At 53.0% G+C, this 17,242-nt stretch overlaps 1 protein-coding gene and 1 pseudogene across 2 annotated transcripts in view; one reads left to right on the top strand and one right to left on the bottom strand.

Moving 5' to 3' along the window:
• The window catches only part of FBXL18 (F-box and leucine rich repeat protein 18), a 71,859-nt gene extending 59,183 nt beyond the window's left edge, over positions 1 to 12,676 (top strand). The window contains exon 5 of one of the 2 annotated variants that reach the window (XM_036932955.2): positions 12,356 to 12,676. In XM_036932955.2, the coding sequence (XP_036788850.2) occupies positions 12,356 to 12,362 (7 nt within the window). In that variant the 3' untranslated portion in view covers positions 12,363 to 12,676. Of the gene's footprint in view, positions 1 to 10,408; positions 11,264 to 12,355 lie in introns of those variants that run through there. The other variant, XM_057487422.1, reaches the window with a different exon arrangement.
• On the bottom strand, positions 8,455 to 10,400 carry LOC118936121 (poly(rC)-binding protein 1-like; annotated as a pseudogene).
• Positions 12,677 to 17,242: the final 4,566 nt, after the last annotated feature.

A 17,242-nucleotide genomic window follows, 5' to 3' on the forward strand; every position in this document is an offset into this window, starting at 1 on the left:
GAGCAAAATCTGGACCAACACCAGTATACATGGGCCATTAGCAGAGGGTCTCGTGGGAGGGGTCCACCCAACAGGAGACCGGATCCAGGCCCCCGGGAGCTGGCGAAAGGCAGTCTGGGCAGTTGGGCCCTCTCTGATTAGATGGATGAGGAGAGCTCAGGGCCAGCCCTTGGGGTGGGTCCAGGCTCCCCCCACTGGGTGTCGGGTGGCGAGCATTTCACAGAGCCTTGGTGGCCCCTGAGGAAATTCTTCCAAGGCACTGGCCAGGTTTTCAACAGAAGAGAAGCCATGAGCTTTTTGAGTGGTAGCCTTGGTTCCCCAAAATCCGGAGGCTCAGCTTCCCTGCTTCCCTCCCCCAATGGCCACGGCTACCTGCCGGCCACCTGCTGCAGGCCCCGCGCCAGGAGACACTCAGTGCCGCCCAAGGCCCAGAGCCAGCGCCCCTGCCAAGCAGAGAGGGTGGAAGGCCTGTATGTCCTTTAACCTCTTCTTTAAAAAAAAAAAACAACAAACCCAATATAGAAAGTCATACAAAACAGACACCTTGATGAATTATGAAGTATCGGAAGCAGGTTTGCCACCACGCAGGAGCCCAGCCATGCCTGCCTCCCTCCCTGGCCCCAAACGACCTGCTTTGTGCTTCCTCACCAACCATCACCTGCAACCCTGTGGCTCAGTCTGGCACCTTTTTAGTTTGCACCATCTTTTTGGTCTTGCACAGAGGTTCCCATCCTTCCCTTTCTTTTCTGAGCAAAGTGTTTTGGAGAGGCTGGGCCGGTTAACCTGTAGGGTTTCCCACAGCCTAGCTTTCGCTGTCTGCGTCCTGCAGTGTCCTTCCACGAATTCTGCATCGCCTGCAAACTTGCAGCTGGAGCCAGTGGTCTGCTCATTCAGTCCTTCATTTTTAAACGTGATTCCTTTTCACTGATTTCATTTTTAGATGTAATTATTGGAACAGGACTACATTGGTGTGATTCAGTGATGAGAAAGCATTAAGCAGTCGTAGTAAGAAGCCCTTTTCTTGCTCCCGCCTCACCCACCCAGCTGCCCACCCAGGGAACTGCTGCTGTGGTTCTTCATGCTTCTCTCTAGAGTTTCTTTATATACAAGCAAATATGCACATACACTCCCCGCCTTTAAAACCACCTTAACTACTTTTAAGCATGAGGTTCAGGGGTATTAACACTCAGTGTACAGCATCACCAGCGTCCATCCACAGACCTCATTTCATCTTCCCAAATTTAAACTGTCCCCATTGAACACCGACTCCCTGTTCCCCTCCCCCAGCCCCTGGTGCCCATCATCTACCTGCTGTGTCTATCATTTGACTTCTTGGGGCCTCATACAAGTGGAGTCACACAGTGCTATCTATGGCCTGAATGTTTGTGTCCCCCCAGAATGCACATACTGTAATCCTACCCGCCACGGTGATGGTGTTAGGAGGTGGGGCCTCTGGGAGGTGGTTAGGTCATGAGGGCAGAGGTCTCAAGAATGACGTTAATGCTCTTATAACAAGGATCCCAGAAAGACCCCCTTGCCCACCAAAGATTTAAGATCCGAGTATGTCAGAGCTTTTCAAAGCTCCTGTAACATCTCTCATTACTCAGTTTTTCCTTCTGGGTTAGTCTGTTATTTGTTATCTGTTTATTACCTATTTATCTACTATTTTGGTTGGTCTATTATTTGCCCCAGCTGTTCTTCACTGCCTCGGGGCAGCTGCAGTGCTAAAACCCTTGTTTGTAAATATTTTCAACAAATGCTCCCCAGGGAGAGGCTTTTAGCACTGAGTGAACTCAGAGTTACACCAAATAAAGGCAATTTTTTTCCCCAATGGGGACTTCTGGGGAACCACCGGACATGCCCAAGGATGCCAGCCCTTTGAGAAGGAGGCTTTGGAGGTCCTCAGCTCCGTCCTGTTCCTTTTGGGACCAGGAACATGGGCTGTTGGTTTTCAAGGGTGGCGCTTAGCTGGCAAGCGGGAGATGGCACAAGGCAAGTTAAAACTCCATGGAGATTTGCTATTCCTGCTGAGATTCAGTCGTTTTTCTTGAATAAACATTCCCCAGGCTGCTGCAAGCCTCTGGCTAACTTCCAGAGTCTGAAAAAGTTGATTCTGATGATTTCTGCCATCACTGCTTCTACATAGGGTGAATCTTCAAAGGTTCTGACTCAGCCAGTTTTGCTCCCATCACCTCCTCAGTCACTTTGACAGCTGTGTAATGTTCCACTGGTCAGATGCATTGTAACTTATTTAACCCATCCCCTGTGGTTGGACACAGAGGTGGTTTTCCGTCTTTTGCAGGTGCATACGATGCTGAAGGTTAATAACTTGAATACCTATGATTTTACAGATGTGCATGTGCCCATCAAACAGGTGCCTAGAAGTAGCATTTCTGGGTCACCTGCATTTGCGGTTTTGGTAGATGCTGTCCACATGGTCTTCCACGGAGTTCGAGTGAACCATTTACAATTCCACTAACCATGTCCAAGAGTATCTGCTTCCCACAGTATTGCCAATAGAGGGTGGTCTCTAACTTGGATTTTGCCAACTTGGTGGGTGAAAAATAGTATCTCAGTGTAATTTTACTGCATATTTCTGTTATGAGCAAAGATGAACATCTTTTTATGTATTTTAAAGGCCCTTGAGATCTTTTCTTCTTCTGTTATTATGTTTGTGTTGGTTTATAGGCACTCTTGTCTATAGGGCCTTTATTTTTACACAAGTAAGTGTGTGCTGTCTAACACTACTACTGCTTGCATTTCTTGCTCTCCGTGGACCTGGAGACGGTCGAAAGCACAGAGGCTGTAAGTGTCCACACAAGCTGCTCCTGCTGTCCCGGGTGAGATCAGGGCCCTAGGCCCTGCTTGGGGCTCTGGCTTCCTGATGAGCTGGGCTCGGGGACACATGTGGGTACCAGTAGCTCCCTGTCTACCGCGTAGGCTTTTCCCTCTGCCTTCTCCTCTTGAGATTGCGGCAGGCTTTGCACGGTGTCCCTCAGAATCCAGAAGACTCTGACATTAGCCTCCAGAGGAGCTCTTTCCCTGGTCCTGGCCCTTCAAACAGAACGAGCCACTTATTTTTTTTTATTATTAAGGTATCATTGATACACACTCTTATTCATTGATACACACTCTTATTCATTGATACACACTCTTATGAAAGTTTCACATGAAAAACAATGTGGTTACTACATTCTCCCATATTATGAAGTCCTCTCCATACCCCATTGCAGTCACTGCCCATCAGTGTAGTAAGAAGCCACAGAGTCCCTACTTGTCTTCTCTGTGCTACACTGTCTTCCCTGTGACCCCACACACACCATGTGTACTAATCATAATACCCCTCAATCCCCTTTTCCCTCCCTCCCCACCCGCCCTCCCCCACCCCTCCCCTTTGGTAACCGCTAGTCCCTTCTTGGAGTCTGTGAGTCTGCTGCTGTTTTGTTCCTTCAGTTTTGCTTCGTTGTTATACTCCACAAATGAGGGAAATCATTTGGTATTTGTCTTTCTCTGCCTTAATTCACCAAGCATAATACCCTCTAGCTCCAACCATGTTGTTGCGAATGGTAGGATTTGTGTCTTTCTTATGGCTGAATAGTATTCCATTGTGTATATGTACCACCCTCTTTATCCATTCATCTACTGATGGACACTTAGGTTGCTTCCATATTTTCAGCCACTTACTTTTTGCACTATTTCTGTACCTTGTTCATACTTTCCCTGTTAATTGCCATTATCCTAATGAATTTGCTTTTTCAACCAGTATTTTGTTTCTGATAAAATAATGCTCATTTGAAAAACATCGCTAATATAATTAAACAAAAGGAAAAATAATATAAACCCAGTACTGGTATTTCAGAGTGTATCTTTCTAGACTTTCTCTTTGGACTTTCCTGTGTATGTATATATTGAAAAAATTAGAATGAGAATGATTGTGCTCTACAAACAACTTTGCCCAATGCTCTTTTTGTGAATGCAGTGCTCATGGTTCTGCCTCATGTAATCTCCCACACCATTATTTGTGACAGCTTTATTTATGTGAGTTATTTAACTGATCCCCGGTGATTGGACATTTAGGTTGTTTCTGGCTTTCTGCTTTAATAAACAGAGCCGTAGTGAGTGTTCTTACAAACTTAATATTTGTGCATAAGTTTTTCTCCAAAAAAGAAACCATTCTTAGAAATAAAATTGCAGGGTCCGAAGGGGTTTAGGCATTGAGCTGTCAGTACACACTGAGCTCACCTCCAGAAAGACAGGCACCATCTCCTGGTAGTGAGTAGGACACTGGCTTTGTATCATGCGACTCATTTGTTTCCTCACAGATGGTGAGCTTTCCCAAGGGAAGATGCTGGTCAGTCTTTTCCTGTCCGAGTCCCCAATCTGGGCAAGGGGTGGGACTGGTCGTTGAATGTTTAGTGACATGGATTCAGTCACCGAGGGGAAGAAGGTAGAGTCTCTTCAACCCAGTTTGACTCAAGTCAGGCTCCATAAAGCAATGTCTGGAAGAAACATCTGGTACTAAGGATTTTTGTTACTAAAATGTGTTTAAAAGTCTAAATGTTAAAATGACCACCCTCAGTGTAAACCCTGATGCAGCAATGCACTTGTTCTTAGACCCCCTGCACCCGGGAGGGGGTCACTCTGGGCAGGAAGGCCTGGTCAGTGAGCGTGATGGGCCCACGGCATGCCTGAGAAGAGAAGCTAACACCTCCCACAAGGGCAGGGCTGGTGCCGGGCCAGATGTGGCTGCTGGGCCAGGCCCTAATGGGGCCCCTCTCCTCAGCTTCACCTTGGTCCCAAAGCAGTTGGGCCACCTTTTGTGGCTCCCTAGGCCACAGGTGGTTCCTGGGTTCTTAGTAACTATGCGGGGCCGGGGCTGGCCAGCTGTGCTCTGGGCCACATTCGGAGTCCATGGTGCATGGCCTCCTCAGAATGACTCCTGAGCCAAGTGCTGCCCCCATTAGAGATGAGGAAACCGAGGCCCGGACTTGGCCGATGGGGCCTGAGGCCAGCATGTGCAGCCCACAGGTTCTCGCGGAGGCCCTGCTGGGGTGAGCACCCCTTCCTTGAGACTCCAGGCCCCCCATCCTGGCCCAGCTTCCCCTCCTCCCTCTGCCTGGGCCACACTGGGGACCGGGGAGGACGCAGCGGAAGAGGAGTGGTTTATGGCATAAACACAGCACTTGTGTGTGGAAGAAAAATATTTTCTTTAAACAAACAAGACTCTCAGCCCTGTTTCCCAGAAGCACTATTATCTCAGAACAGCTCTGCTTCCAGAAAAGAAAGAAGAGGCATCTAAGTGGGAAGAAAAACCTTTGCAGAGGCTGAGCAAGTGCTCTGGGCTGGGTGGCTGCAGGGGTGGATGGAGGCGGGGCTGGGGGCTGCCGGCCAGGTGGAGATGGGACTGGGGGGGGGGGGACCCGTGGGCTGGGGGACTGCCGGGTGGGGGTGGAGGCCGGGCTGGGGGAGCACCCGCAGGCCAGGGCCCAGCGCTTCCCTGTCAGATTAGGTAGGTCCTGTCTCAAGGACTTCAAACTCATTACTTTTGCTGATGCGCCAGGGCCAGGGCACTGATCAGTCACCCTGGCATCTGTCACTTTGGCAAAATAGGCTACCTCTCCAAAAACAAAGCATTAAAAAAAATACACCCACCTTTGTGCACATAGCTGTTTGCCCACACACCTATGTGGCCTGCTTGAGCAGTGGCCCTGGGAAGGTCTCACCTGGAGTAAAAGCCACCTTGGTGTGGCCTGCTAGGTCCTGCCTCCTGGCATCTCCCTGACCTGGCTCGGGGGCTGCAACAGGGGCCAGTGGAGTCTGCTGTGTCCACAGGGCTGGGCATGGTGCCTGGCACATGAGGTCATACACGAGCACACAGGGGCTCAGAGTTTGCCCTGCTCTCTGTTCCAGGTTCCCAGGAGTGGCCCCTGACGATGTTGCTGGGCTGGGGATGGTGGGTCAGGGTGAGGCCCTATCCCTGTGGGATCAGCTCTGGGTGGGGCCCCGTTGGGTCTGGACCATCCTCCCAGGTGCCCACCCCATCCCTTCTATGAGTCCCTGCCATCCACAGGGACTAAGGGACAGCAGGTGGCAGGTCCTGGCCCTGACCTCCGTCTGCTCAGAGAATGCCCCCACCAGGTGTGCCCACCTGGCCACCGCAGGCTAAGAGCCCCACCGGGCCCACTGTGCAAGCTCCCTCAGGGCCCATCACTGGGGGCTCAGCCACTGCTCCTCAAAGGCTGACTACGGAGGGTCCCCTTTCCAGCTTGGCTGATTTCATGGTCATGGATGGACTGGGGACACCTAACGGGCACAGCCACACACACTTGCCTTGTGCTCTTGGCAGACCCACAGAACACCCTGGGGCCCCACTTTGCCCAGTGAGGTGGAGTGTCAGCAGGCGCCAGGCAGGGCAGGGTTGACTTCGGGCCCTGCACCAGGGGTCATTAAACCCTTCCTCCTGGAATCCAAGTCGTAGCAAAAACAATCACTCCCGCCCCTGGCCTGTGGACAACCTAGGTGACAGTGGTGATGCTCTGGTGGAAGGGGGCTGTTGGCTCAAAGCCCCTCCCCAATTATCATGTCTGGGGTCCCCAACAGCAAGGAGGGTCTCCCCAACCCTAGGGCTGCACAGGAGAGGCCTTGGGCTGAGGGGCCTCTGGCTTTGCTCCCTGTGGCCTGTTCCCCGTGAGGGTCTGCCCCGAGGTGAGACCACAGGCTGTCACTGCACACCCACCCCACTGCACCAGGGGCTTGCCTGCCTCATGGCACCTGGAGAGGCCTGGGGCCCTCTGGCTGTGACCTCCGTGTGCTCTGCGTGCCTTGGCCAAGGGTCAAGTCGACCAGGTGGCCCAGGTTGTCCCTCCAGGCCTCACTTGGCACCATGGGGGTCATGTTGGGGGTTGCTTGGGGCACATCCTCTGCTCAGAATCCTGTGAAGGTACCTTAGTGTTTGTCACCCTTTTCACACCTGGCCCACAGTAAGACCTACATTTCACATCATAAATGTAGGACACGGTAAGTACTAGTACATAGGACGCAGACCGGGTAACCAAAACAACAAAGTCACAAGGCAATATCTATCCTCAGTGTGAGGGACACGTGCCAACATTCTATCATCTGTGCTCCTAATCTAGTATTTTCTCTTTAATTGAAAGACTAAAATGTGGTTGGATGGAACCCATTAAACTCATTTTATGCCTTTCTGGCAAATTTCCCAAATTAGCTTTTGGGAGAGGCGTTTTATCATGTGGGGTATGGCTTATGACTGGAGGATGCTTAGCCTCCTCGGCTCCCATGCCCTGAATAGGGGTCCCCCATTAACTGTGGAAACCGAAGCCTGCGGACATTGCTGCCTGCCCCCAGGGGGTGGGGGGACCGTGGCCAGCCCTCTGGTTGGGAAGCTCTGTTCCGATTACTGAGCACGAATCGGCAGAGGGTTCTGAGGCCCCTCGGGAGGCACACTGGGTAAACTGAGGCGTTGCTCCGTATCCTCCCAGCACTGGGTGTGGTTGACCTTTCATTTTAGCCATTCTGTTGGGTGTTTGTCTTCTTGTGGTTTCAATTTCCATTTCCCTACTGACTAATGATGTGGAGCACCTTCTCCTGTGCTTATTTACCATCAATGTATCTAGTTTGGTGACTTGTCTTTCCTAATTTTTTGCCCATTTTTTCTAACTGGGTCATTTGTCTTACTATTGAATAATAAGAGGTTTTTTTTTTTGTTTTTTGTTTTTGAAATAGCAGAACAAGTCATTTGTTAGATAGATATTTTCTTCTGGGCTGTGACTTGTCCTTTTGGAAAATTTTTTTGATGAAGTTCAACAAACTGATTTTTTTTCATTTTTTAATTTGTGCTTTTTGTGCTATTTTTCAGAAATCTTTCCCAAACCCTCTGTCACTAAAATTTCTCTCATGTAGTTCCAATGCTTATGATCAAGCCTGTGATCCGTTCTTTGTATTAAGCACATTCACATTGCTGTGCAGCCATCCCCACCTTTCATCTCCAGTATGTTTTCATCTCCCCAAATCGAAACTCTGTCCCCATTAAACACGAATCCTCCATTCTCCTCCCTTAGCCCCTGGTGCCCATTCTATTTTCTGTTTTTCTGCATTGATGACTCTGGGTACCTCGTATATAGGAAGTTACAATGTCTGTCCTGTTAGATCTGGCTTATTTCACTCATTATAATGTCCTCAGTTCATCCATATTAGACGTGACATAAATGTTTCCTTTTTAAGGCTGAGTAATACTCCTTTGCATGGATGGGCCACATACTGTCCTCCACTCATCCACCTGCAGACTCTCAGGCTGCCTCCACCCTCGGACTCTTGCTGTCCGTGCTGCTGTGAATGTGAGTGTGCCAACCTCTCTCTGAGTCTCTGCTTTCAGTTCTTGGGATGTAGACCCAGAAAGTAGAACTGCTGGCTCACATGGTGATTTTTACATGTGACTTTTTTTTTTTTAACCAATCCGTTTTTTAATTTTTAAATTCTTGACATTACAAAGCTAAACTGAAATTTATTAACATTCCACTCTTAACACTTCTTATCAACAAACAGAAATAAAATTCATGAGCCAAAAAACCCAGAACAAAACTAAAAACAGGGAAAAGCTTATAAAACTAAATATGGATCCCAGCATTAACAGCTGAAGAGGGAATGTGATTTTTAAATTCTTAGCGAATGATAAAGTTGTGTAGAAACTGAACACTTACAAATTATTTAAAACCTGGAATCACTGACCAGAAATTACACAGTTGGATCATGGGAAAACAGCAGAAAGGGTTATGAGAGAACCTACACTGTTCTAACTGCACCCCATGCCCTTCTCAGAGGAAGCCTGGCATTGATTAGATATCGAGCCAGACTAATACTGGCAGCAGAACCAGTGATAGTAACCTACCTACCAGAAGAGCCCTCCACTGGGTTGGCAGTTTTAATCTGGGCCCCAGACAACTGGCAGATCTCATTAATGTTGGTGCCTTGGTGCCCGATTATGCAGCCAATTAAGTTATTTGGAATGGTGAGTTCATGAGTGGTTTGAGTAGATGCATCCAAACTTGCCCAATAGCCTTTCACCTCTGGAGAGCTGGAGTCAATGCCGGCAAATCTGGTCCCTCTGTGCATCATGGCAAAGTGAGACTGTTGTCTTGCCACCTGGTTCAGCTTGGCCAGATCGAGTGGAGAAATGGTGTGTTGTCCTTGAATCGAGTAGGCATCTAGAGGTGGTCCCTCCAGGTCATGGGTGGCATGGAGGTAGCCCGCAGCATCGCTGCACCGATCTTGGCCGCCCGCGCAGATGACTGGAGAGCTGGTACGGAATGGTCATGACTCTCCCTTGCAGAGACTGGGAGAGCATCTCCAGCATGACCAGGCAGATCTGCTTGACACACTCGGTGACAGACTGCGGCACGCCAGCAATGGTGATGGCCCGCTCAGTGGAGTTGGGCAGCATATCCCCTGCCACCTGGGCCTGGGCCCCCGTACTCTCGTGGATCTCTTTGCTCTTACAACCACCTTTCCCATCAGGTCACCGCACTGGGTGGCCAGCACCACCAGCCTCGGGGTGACCGGGGGCCGGCTGGCCGCAGTGCTGTTGGTCATGGAGCTGTTGATATCTTCCTCCAGCTTGTCGATCATAGCGAAGGCCTTAAAGATGGCATTGGTGGGGCCGGTGAGAGTGATGATTCTCTCCGGGCAATTTCCCTCCGAGATGCTGATCCGCACGCCACTCTCCTCGCGGATCCTCCTAACCGACTCCCCTTTCTTCCCTATGATGCTTCCTACTTCCTTTCTGTGCATAAGCAGCTGAATGGTGAGAGTCACACCTAGTCCACTCTCAGTCACACCGGCATCCATGGCGAGCGGTGGGCGGCGTTCCAGGGAGTTGGTCTCGTTACATGGTTAAGTCTTTAGTGGCTGGCGTTGGGGGAGGGGAGGTGGAGGCCCGAAACTGCCCGCACGGTGCAAACGAGGGCCACGGGAGCAGCGAGGGAGGCGCGGGAGGGAGGCTGCGGCGGTAGCGACTCAGGCGGCAGCCTCGGCAGTCTCTACGTGTGACTTTTGAAGACTTGCCACCGTGTCTTCCATGGTGACAAAACTGTTTGGCATTGGCGCCAGCAGGGCCTGACGGCTCAGCCGCCCTCACAGCCTCACCGACACTTGTTTTCAGTCTTTTTGGTAATAGCCACCCCCATGGGCCTGAGGGGGTCTCTCACTGTGGCTTTGGTTTATATCTCCCTGATTATCCCTGACATCGAGCATCTTTTCACGTGCTGGTCGGCATTTCTATGTCTTCTTTGGAGAAATGTCTATTCAAGTTCTTTGCCGGTTTTTGAATCGGGTTGTTTGGTTTGTTGTTGGGTTGATGAGTCTTTCCTAATCCCACCTTTATCCCCCCCACCAGCTGCCTGTCCCCCAGGAAGTCGTCTCCCGCACCTCTGCAGGAAGCCTGCGCCTGGGTTTCTCCCTCACCGCTGTCCTTCCCTCCTTCCTCCCGAGGCAGCTGGATCCCAGATCTCCAGTTCCTTCCCCTTTGCAGGAGACACCCTCTCCTCTTTCATTGGTCCGTGCAGCGCCTGCCTGGCCGGGGACTTTACCTTATTCACCCCAGGAGGCCAGCTGGGGTTGCTGAAACAAATAGAGTCAGCCAGTGAGTAGGTACCTCCACCTTCATTTTCTTTTCATGTAAAAAGTTTACTTAATGTTAACTAGGTGTAAGATGTTGAGTAGGGATGTTCAGCTGATCAAAAGATGCTATGTTAGCCGGCTTCCGAGATGCCCCCACCCTACTGCCTCCTGGGGCTTGTCGTCCCCCGGGTCTGCCCTCCCGTGGCGAAGAGGCCCGATCTGCACGATGAAGAGGATACTGTGGAAATGACGGAAGTGAGGTCAGAAGAGATGGCACAGCTTTGGCTTCCCTCTCTGGGATCACTGGCTTTGGGAAACCACAGACCATGTGGCGAGGATGGTCAAGCAGCCACCGAGCAAGGTCCACCCGGGGAAGAGCTGAGGCCCCCCGCAACTGCATGGGAGCAACCCATCTTCGAAATGGAGCCTTTTGATGGTAGAAGCCCCAGCCGACAGCCTGACTGCTGCCTGGCCAGAGAGCCTGAGGCAGAGCCACCCGGGTACGGGGCTCCACCTGCCGCCCCTAGCAGAACTGTGTGAGATAATAAATGCTTATTGTTTCAAGCTCTTAATTTTGGGGGTGATTTATAGTCCAACAGCAAATAGCTCATGCAGATATCTACACAGATAACTATTCCAAGGTCGTGAGTGACAGAGGCCACTGGAAAGAGACAAATCTTAGAGGATTTGATTAGAAGGGGCATGTTTTCCACATGCAGGAATCAGGAAAGGCTTCATGAAAGAGGCAAAAATTACTAAATTTACTACTATTGCTAAAAGCTATGAATTGAAGCCTCACAGGAAGCAGGAGTGAGAAAGGGACAGAGGAGGAGCCACAGAGTCATCCCATGCGTCTTCATCTGCCAACTGGCTTTTAGTTTTAGGAGTGTTCTTAAGACATTTAAGTGGCTTATATTGTAACACTAGCAGCTTATACTTAGGGTCGCTCACCATGTCTCAGGTGACATTTTAAGCTGTCTTGCCACTAACCCACTGAACACAACCTATGGAGTGGATGCCGCTGTCTCCCCCGTTTCTAACCAGCTGACCACCAGCTTTCACAGTGACACAGTCCACAGGGATCACAGCTGTGGGTGGGCGGCTGTGTGCCCTGCGGGTTTGGTCGGGTGGAGGTGGTAGTAAGACCCAACACTTTTCCTGTCTCCTGGATCTTTGGATCAGCTGTGCATTTCATCAGGTGATTTCTGTGCCCTGTGCCATCGTGGACTGATCAGTGGGCCAGAGCCGGGCCAAGGCAGAGCCCTGTGGCCCACCTCTGCAGACCTGTCTCCAGACTGTCCATCAGTGGCCCCTAGTAAAATCCTGCCGCCCAGTCTGGGTTCCCAAGTCAGAGTGCATTTGCCTGTGAAAGCGCTCAGAGTGCCCTGCTGCCCCCGGGAGCAGGCAGGCATTTCTGCTCCATTAAGATGTTGTTCCACCATTTCTGCACAGGCTGGCCCCTCCCTTCTGCTCCCTGTCCCTCATGGCTCCCAAGTGCTTAGGGGTGAAACCTCTATGGAATGGGAGAGGCTTGTTCCCAGCTGTCTTTGGGAGAGCCTAGGGGATACCCCAGAAACGCTGGGCACTGCTCCTCGCAGGCTTGTTGCTGCGTTGCCCAGCAACTGGCTGCTCCTTATCAGCACCCAGACAAGCTCTAGCCAAATCCTGAAACGGCCCCACCTGTTTTTCAGTTTGTGGTTTAGGTTTTTTTATTTTATTTTAGGAAGTGAAATGAACAACCCTTGTACTGGAAGGGGAAGATAAGGCTTGGATCTGCTGGAGCAATGTCTGCTGGAAATAAATCTCTTTTAACTTGTGGGCAATTTTCCAGTGCAGCTTGGGTGGTGCGGAAGCTGGCGGCGCACTTGCCGAGAGAATTGGATGGCAGGCTGTGGGCACGGACCAGCCAGGGGCAGTGGCAGGGGTGCTGTTCCCTCGGGAGCTGGCCTGGAGAGCTGGAGAGCAGGGAAGCCTGGTCCACATCTCCAGGCCATCCACCCACCAGGACGTTGCAGACGTTTGCCATCGAAAGGCTAAATTTCCCCAGGCCTTCTGTTGCTTTTCAAAATATAGCTTGATCCTCCCGAACACTGGAGAGGCATTTCTTGCTTTACTGCCATCTGGAAACTGTTCTGTCTGGCTTCTGAGGTGGCCTGATTGCTATGTGGAGTGTCTGGGAGAACCCCACTGCCCTATCTAGATGGACCTAGAAAAGCTGGCCCAGTATCCAGAACCAGCCTCTACCACCTCTATCAAGATATGTTTGGTAGTAAATAATAGAAAACCTAGTGCAAAAGGGCTTAACATTCAAGGGAACTTATTGCAATGAAGAAATGATAAGGGTAGGCTTCATGTCAGGATTGATCCAGCAGCTCAGTAGTATCTCTAAGGATATGGTTTAGGATACAGATTGACTAACTGGGCTGTGAGATTCCTTGTTTATTCTTACTCCTGAACCAATTGCTGTGACCAAGGGAAGAGAACCCCTTGATTTGCCTAGACCAGTAAGGGCCCACCCAAACCAGGGGGCTACTGCAGACTGTGGCTGGGACAGAGTGCATCTCCAGGAGCACACAGAGTCTCCAGGTCCTTTTCTGATATGCAAGTTCAATGACTGTGGTGGATGTGACCTGAGCTGCTCTGATCAGGGCTGGTCTCTGACTGCCAACCTGTGAGTCCATTCTGAGTAGGGATGACTCTGCTCTGAGTCTCAGCACCGGGGGCTGTCCCCGTGGCTTCTCATGCCCTCCCCTCTGTGTGCTCTGCTCTCTGCCATACTGTCTCCTTTCAGGTCTTCCGACACTCTGTACTGGGCCCATCACAGGGCCTTTGTACAGGCTGTCCCCCCCACCCCGGCTGGCAGAAAGATATCAGCTTACAGATGAACAGGGGCTGGAGAGAGGCAGAAGAAAGGCCAGGGGAGATAAAAGAGAAGTCTTGCTTGGGAGGCCAGGCTGGGCTGCTGACCAGTGCACAGAGCCTCTCCCAGCCTGACGTGTGGCCGCTGTTCACATGGCCGTGGCTGTGCCAGACTTGGCCGAGATCCCTTGCATTCAGCTGCCTCTCTGAGCCAGGAGGGCCAATAGGGCTTGGGGGCACTCAGCACTGCCATTTGGGGGATAATCAGTGCACTGCAGAGAGGAGACAAGACAGGGGAGTCCTTCCTTCCCTTGTGGGGCAGCTGAGGGTCAAGGCTCTGGGGGGACTCTCTGGGCACCAGTGCGGAGGCTGCCACCAGGCTGCCAGCTGCGAGACTGGGGGCAGGTACTGGACCGGACCCTCAAGGGGACTCTGGCAGCACCGAGAGGCCCCCAGGGCATGGTGAGTGCCAGGGGAAGGGCTGTTTTCCCCTTGGCCACTAGGGTCTGGTCAGACATCACCAAGTTGGTCAGAATGGCTCAACCTACCACATACAGATGGGGACACTGAAGCCCTGGCTGCAGGCACCAGCCCAAGACTCTAGGCTGCTTAGGGCAGGACCAGGGCTCCAGCTCCTGAGTGCTGCCCCCTCCTCTCACCCCTTGGCCCACTGCCCTATCTAGAGGGACCTAGAAAAGCTGGCCCCGAACCAACCCCTGCCACTCTGAGGAGCATCTCAGGGGTCTCCTCTTGGAGGAGACCCTATGCCTCCTCCCTCTGCATTGAGGTCCAGTGCAAGGCCCCAAGGACAGTGGGCCCTGAGCCATACTGTGCCTGGCATGTGGGCTCAGGCTTGTGCAAGGACTGGCTTGGGACTTCCTGCCATCCCCCAGGGCATGGCCGGCAGAGTCAGGGAGACCCCTGGAGCAGGGCGGGTGGGGAAGGAGGAGTGGGGTTGGAGGGGGCAGTGGCTCTTCAGGGAAGGGCCAAGAGGGCACCAGGTTAGCCAGCGCCTCCCATGCTCGCTGTGGGCTCAGCCCAGGACACAGTGCAGACCCCATAATCATGGCAGAACCATGGGGGCACCCCGGCTGGGAGAGGGACATCTCCAACTAATGGCAGAGCCCAGGGAGGTCACAGCTGGTGGAATGTTCTGGAAGGCTTTGCTGAATCAAGACAGAAGAAGCTGTGAAAAGCATTCTGGGGAGAGGAGGAAAGCACCCTCGGAGCTCCCAGGTGGGAGAAGCAGGCCCATGCAGCCTGGCCTGAGGGAAAGTCTGGGCTTTTCTCTGTGGGCCACGTGCATGTGGGGCTGCAGGGCGCACAGAGGAACTGGGGGTGGGGGAGCGGAGCTGGGGCTGGACTGTCAGTGCTCGGATGAGAGGTGACAGTTGCCAAGGTGAGGGTGTAGAGGAGGAGATGGAGGAGACCAAACCCCTGCCAGAGGAACGCAGGAGGGAAGCCTGGAGAGGCTGGCTGGTCTGGAGGGCCCTGGCCTTCTGGGGGTCCAATGGAGTGGCAGGGGTTGCTGTGTCTGAGATGGGAGCCAAAATTAAGGGTGAGGGCAGGGTTGATTCCTGTAGTGAGGACGGGGGGGCTGGGCTTGACCCCTGATCTCAGGCTGGCAGGCAGGAAGGGAGGGGGCAGAGGCGTGCAGGTGGGAGGACGCAGGCAGGGCAGGAATAATGGGAAGCTGCTCTAGGGAGAGCTGTGCACTGCTGGTGGCCACCCTGTGTGCCACCTCTCCACCCCAACTGCAGGCGACCCCCGCTCTAGTCACTGCCCACTGGGGGTGGGGGTGGGGGCGTGGCCAGGGTTGCTATGGTGATGGGACGAGTGGCCAGCAGGTGTCAGCAGAGCCTGTGGAATCATGAGTAGGTGCAGATGGGTGGGGGTGCTGGGCCCCTTTCCTGGAGCCTCCTGCATCCAGGACCCCCCAGCATCCCCCCACCCTGGCCCAGTGGACCCTCGGCCTGGAGTCTGGGACCACTGCCCTGCCACCACCAAGGACTCATGGTGGGCGGTGGGGGGGCCAGGAGAAGTTTCTCCCACAATAGGCTGGGAGACCCAGGCCCCACCCTGCAGGATCTTGGACAAGCCACCACTCCCCTGAGCCTCGGTTTCCCCATCTATAGACTTCTGCCAAGGAGGTGGTCAAAGGCTCACCTGGAGCAGAGGCCCGGCAAGAAGAGGGGGGGCCCTTCCTACCCACTGTGGCCAGAAGCATCTCTAGGCTGGATGTCACCTTGTAACATCCTGGGAGGTGAGGGCACCCCCGCCCCCTACATGCACATGGATGGGCCACGTGGGCACAGCCTGCATTTCATTCAAGGTTCATGAACCTGCCATCCCATTGACACAGAATGGTCACTGAGTCCCAGGGGCAGGAGGCTCAGGGCCTGGCTTTTCTGCCCCTGCTCTGTCCTCACCCTCTAGTGGGTCCCTGGCCCAAGGGCTCCTGGAAGTGGCCTCTCACACCCCAGGAACCCCTTGATGCCTTCCCCCAGCCAGGCCACAACTGAAGCCACGTGACTGATACATGGGGAAACTGAGGTGGGCTAACCAAGGGGGTGGAGGGAGCAGTGCCAGATAGCGGCTCTGCAGGAATTAGCTGAATCCACGTGGCTCCCTTCTCCCCCTTCCCTCTCCTTCCCCTCCCCCCTCCCAGGAATGCTGTCCAGGCTGGAAATGCTGAGTCCTGCTCTTTTCCTACAGTCTCTGCCACTTCCATTAGCTTATGTTCTGCAGAAGCAAATTAAAGAGGCTGTGGACGGAGTCTATTTGGGTGGGTGGGGGCTGCTTCCACTGGATCCCTGCCCCTGTCCAGTGGGGGTGCATCTGGCCTGGTGGCCTCCCTGGCCCCTGGGACCCATTGGGACTCCAGCTCATGGTCATGTGGACTAAGCCTGAGCCACAAGGGAGAGCTGGGGGTCAGAGCTGTCCCCTGCCTGGACACCCTCCCTCCCCCAACCCTGCCCTGCCTCCCCCATCAGCCCCTCCAGGTCCAGCTTGGCCATGGCAGGCAAGATCCATGCTTGAGCCCTGCCCTGCCCTGTGCCCAGCACATAACACTGGAATAACTGTGTGCCTGTCACTCTGCAGGCTGCCAGCCCCTGAGGGCACAGATCTTGTCTTTAAGACTAAATTTTTCTGATTCTAAACACAGTCGCTTTCACTGTGGAAATTTTGGAAAACATGCAAATGACAAAGTTGACATCCCCAGCCTGCATCCCAGCCCTGCCTGGTTCTGCTTTCCTGGACGTGTGCTGTTCCAGCATGTTCTCCCCCAGCCCCCCAGCCCACACCCCCTCGCCACTCCATCTCCCCATCTCACAGCCCCCTGGGGGGCAGGAGCCCACCTCAGAGGCCACGGCCCCCATGTTCATTAGAGGAAAGTCAGAAAGGCCAGATAGTGGCAAAAGAAAAGGAGAAAGCCCAGTGAACCACAGAACATCCCGTCTCCCCCCGTGCTTCCCATTCAGTCTGGCATTCTCTCCCAGGCTCTTTCCTTGGGTGAGAAAAATGAAATTCAGTTCAAAAGAGTGTTTATGGAAAACAGATCCTGTGCCCAGTGCTGACTGAGCAGGGGAGCTTAACCCCAGGAGTCCTAAGGCAGCACCGAAATCCCTTCCCCATGTGGCTCTCAGGGTCAGCCTGGGCAGGTGGCACAGAGGGGGCCTCCCCCAAGTGGGGCTTGAAGAGGGGGTAGAGCTTCTGGGACCCCCATAACAAATGACTGCTAACCCAGCGG

Source organism: Manis pentadactyla, chromosome 10 (genome assembly GCF_030020395.1).
Source record: "Manis pentadactyla isolate mManPen7 chromosome 10, mManPen7.hap1, whole genome shotgun sequence".
Lineage (NCBI taxonomy): Eukaryota > Metazoa > Chordata > Mammalia > Pholidota > Manidae > Manis > Manis pentadactyla.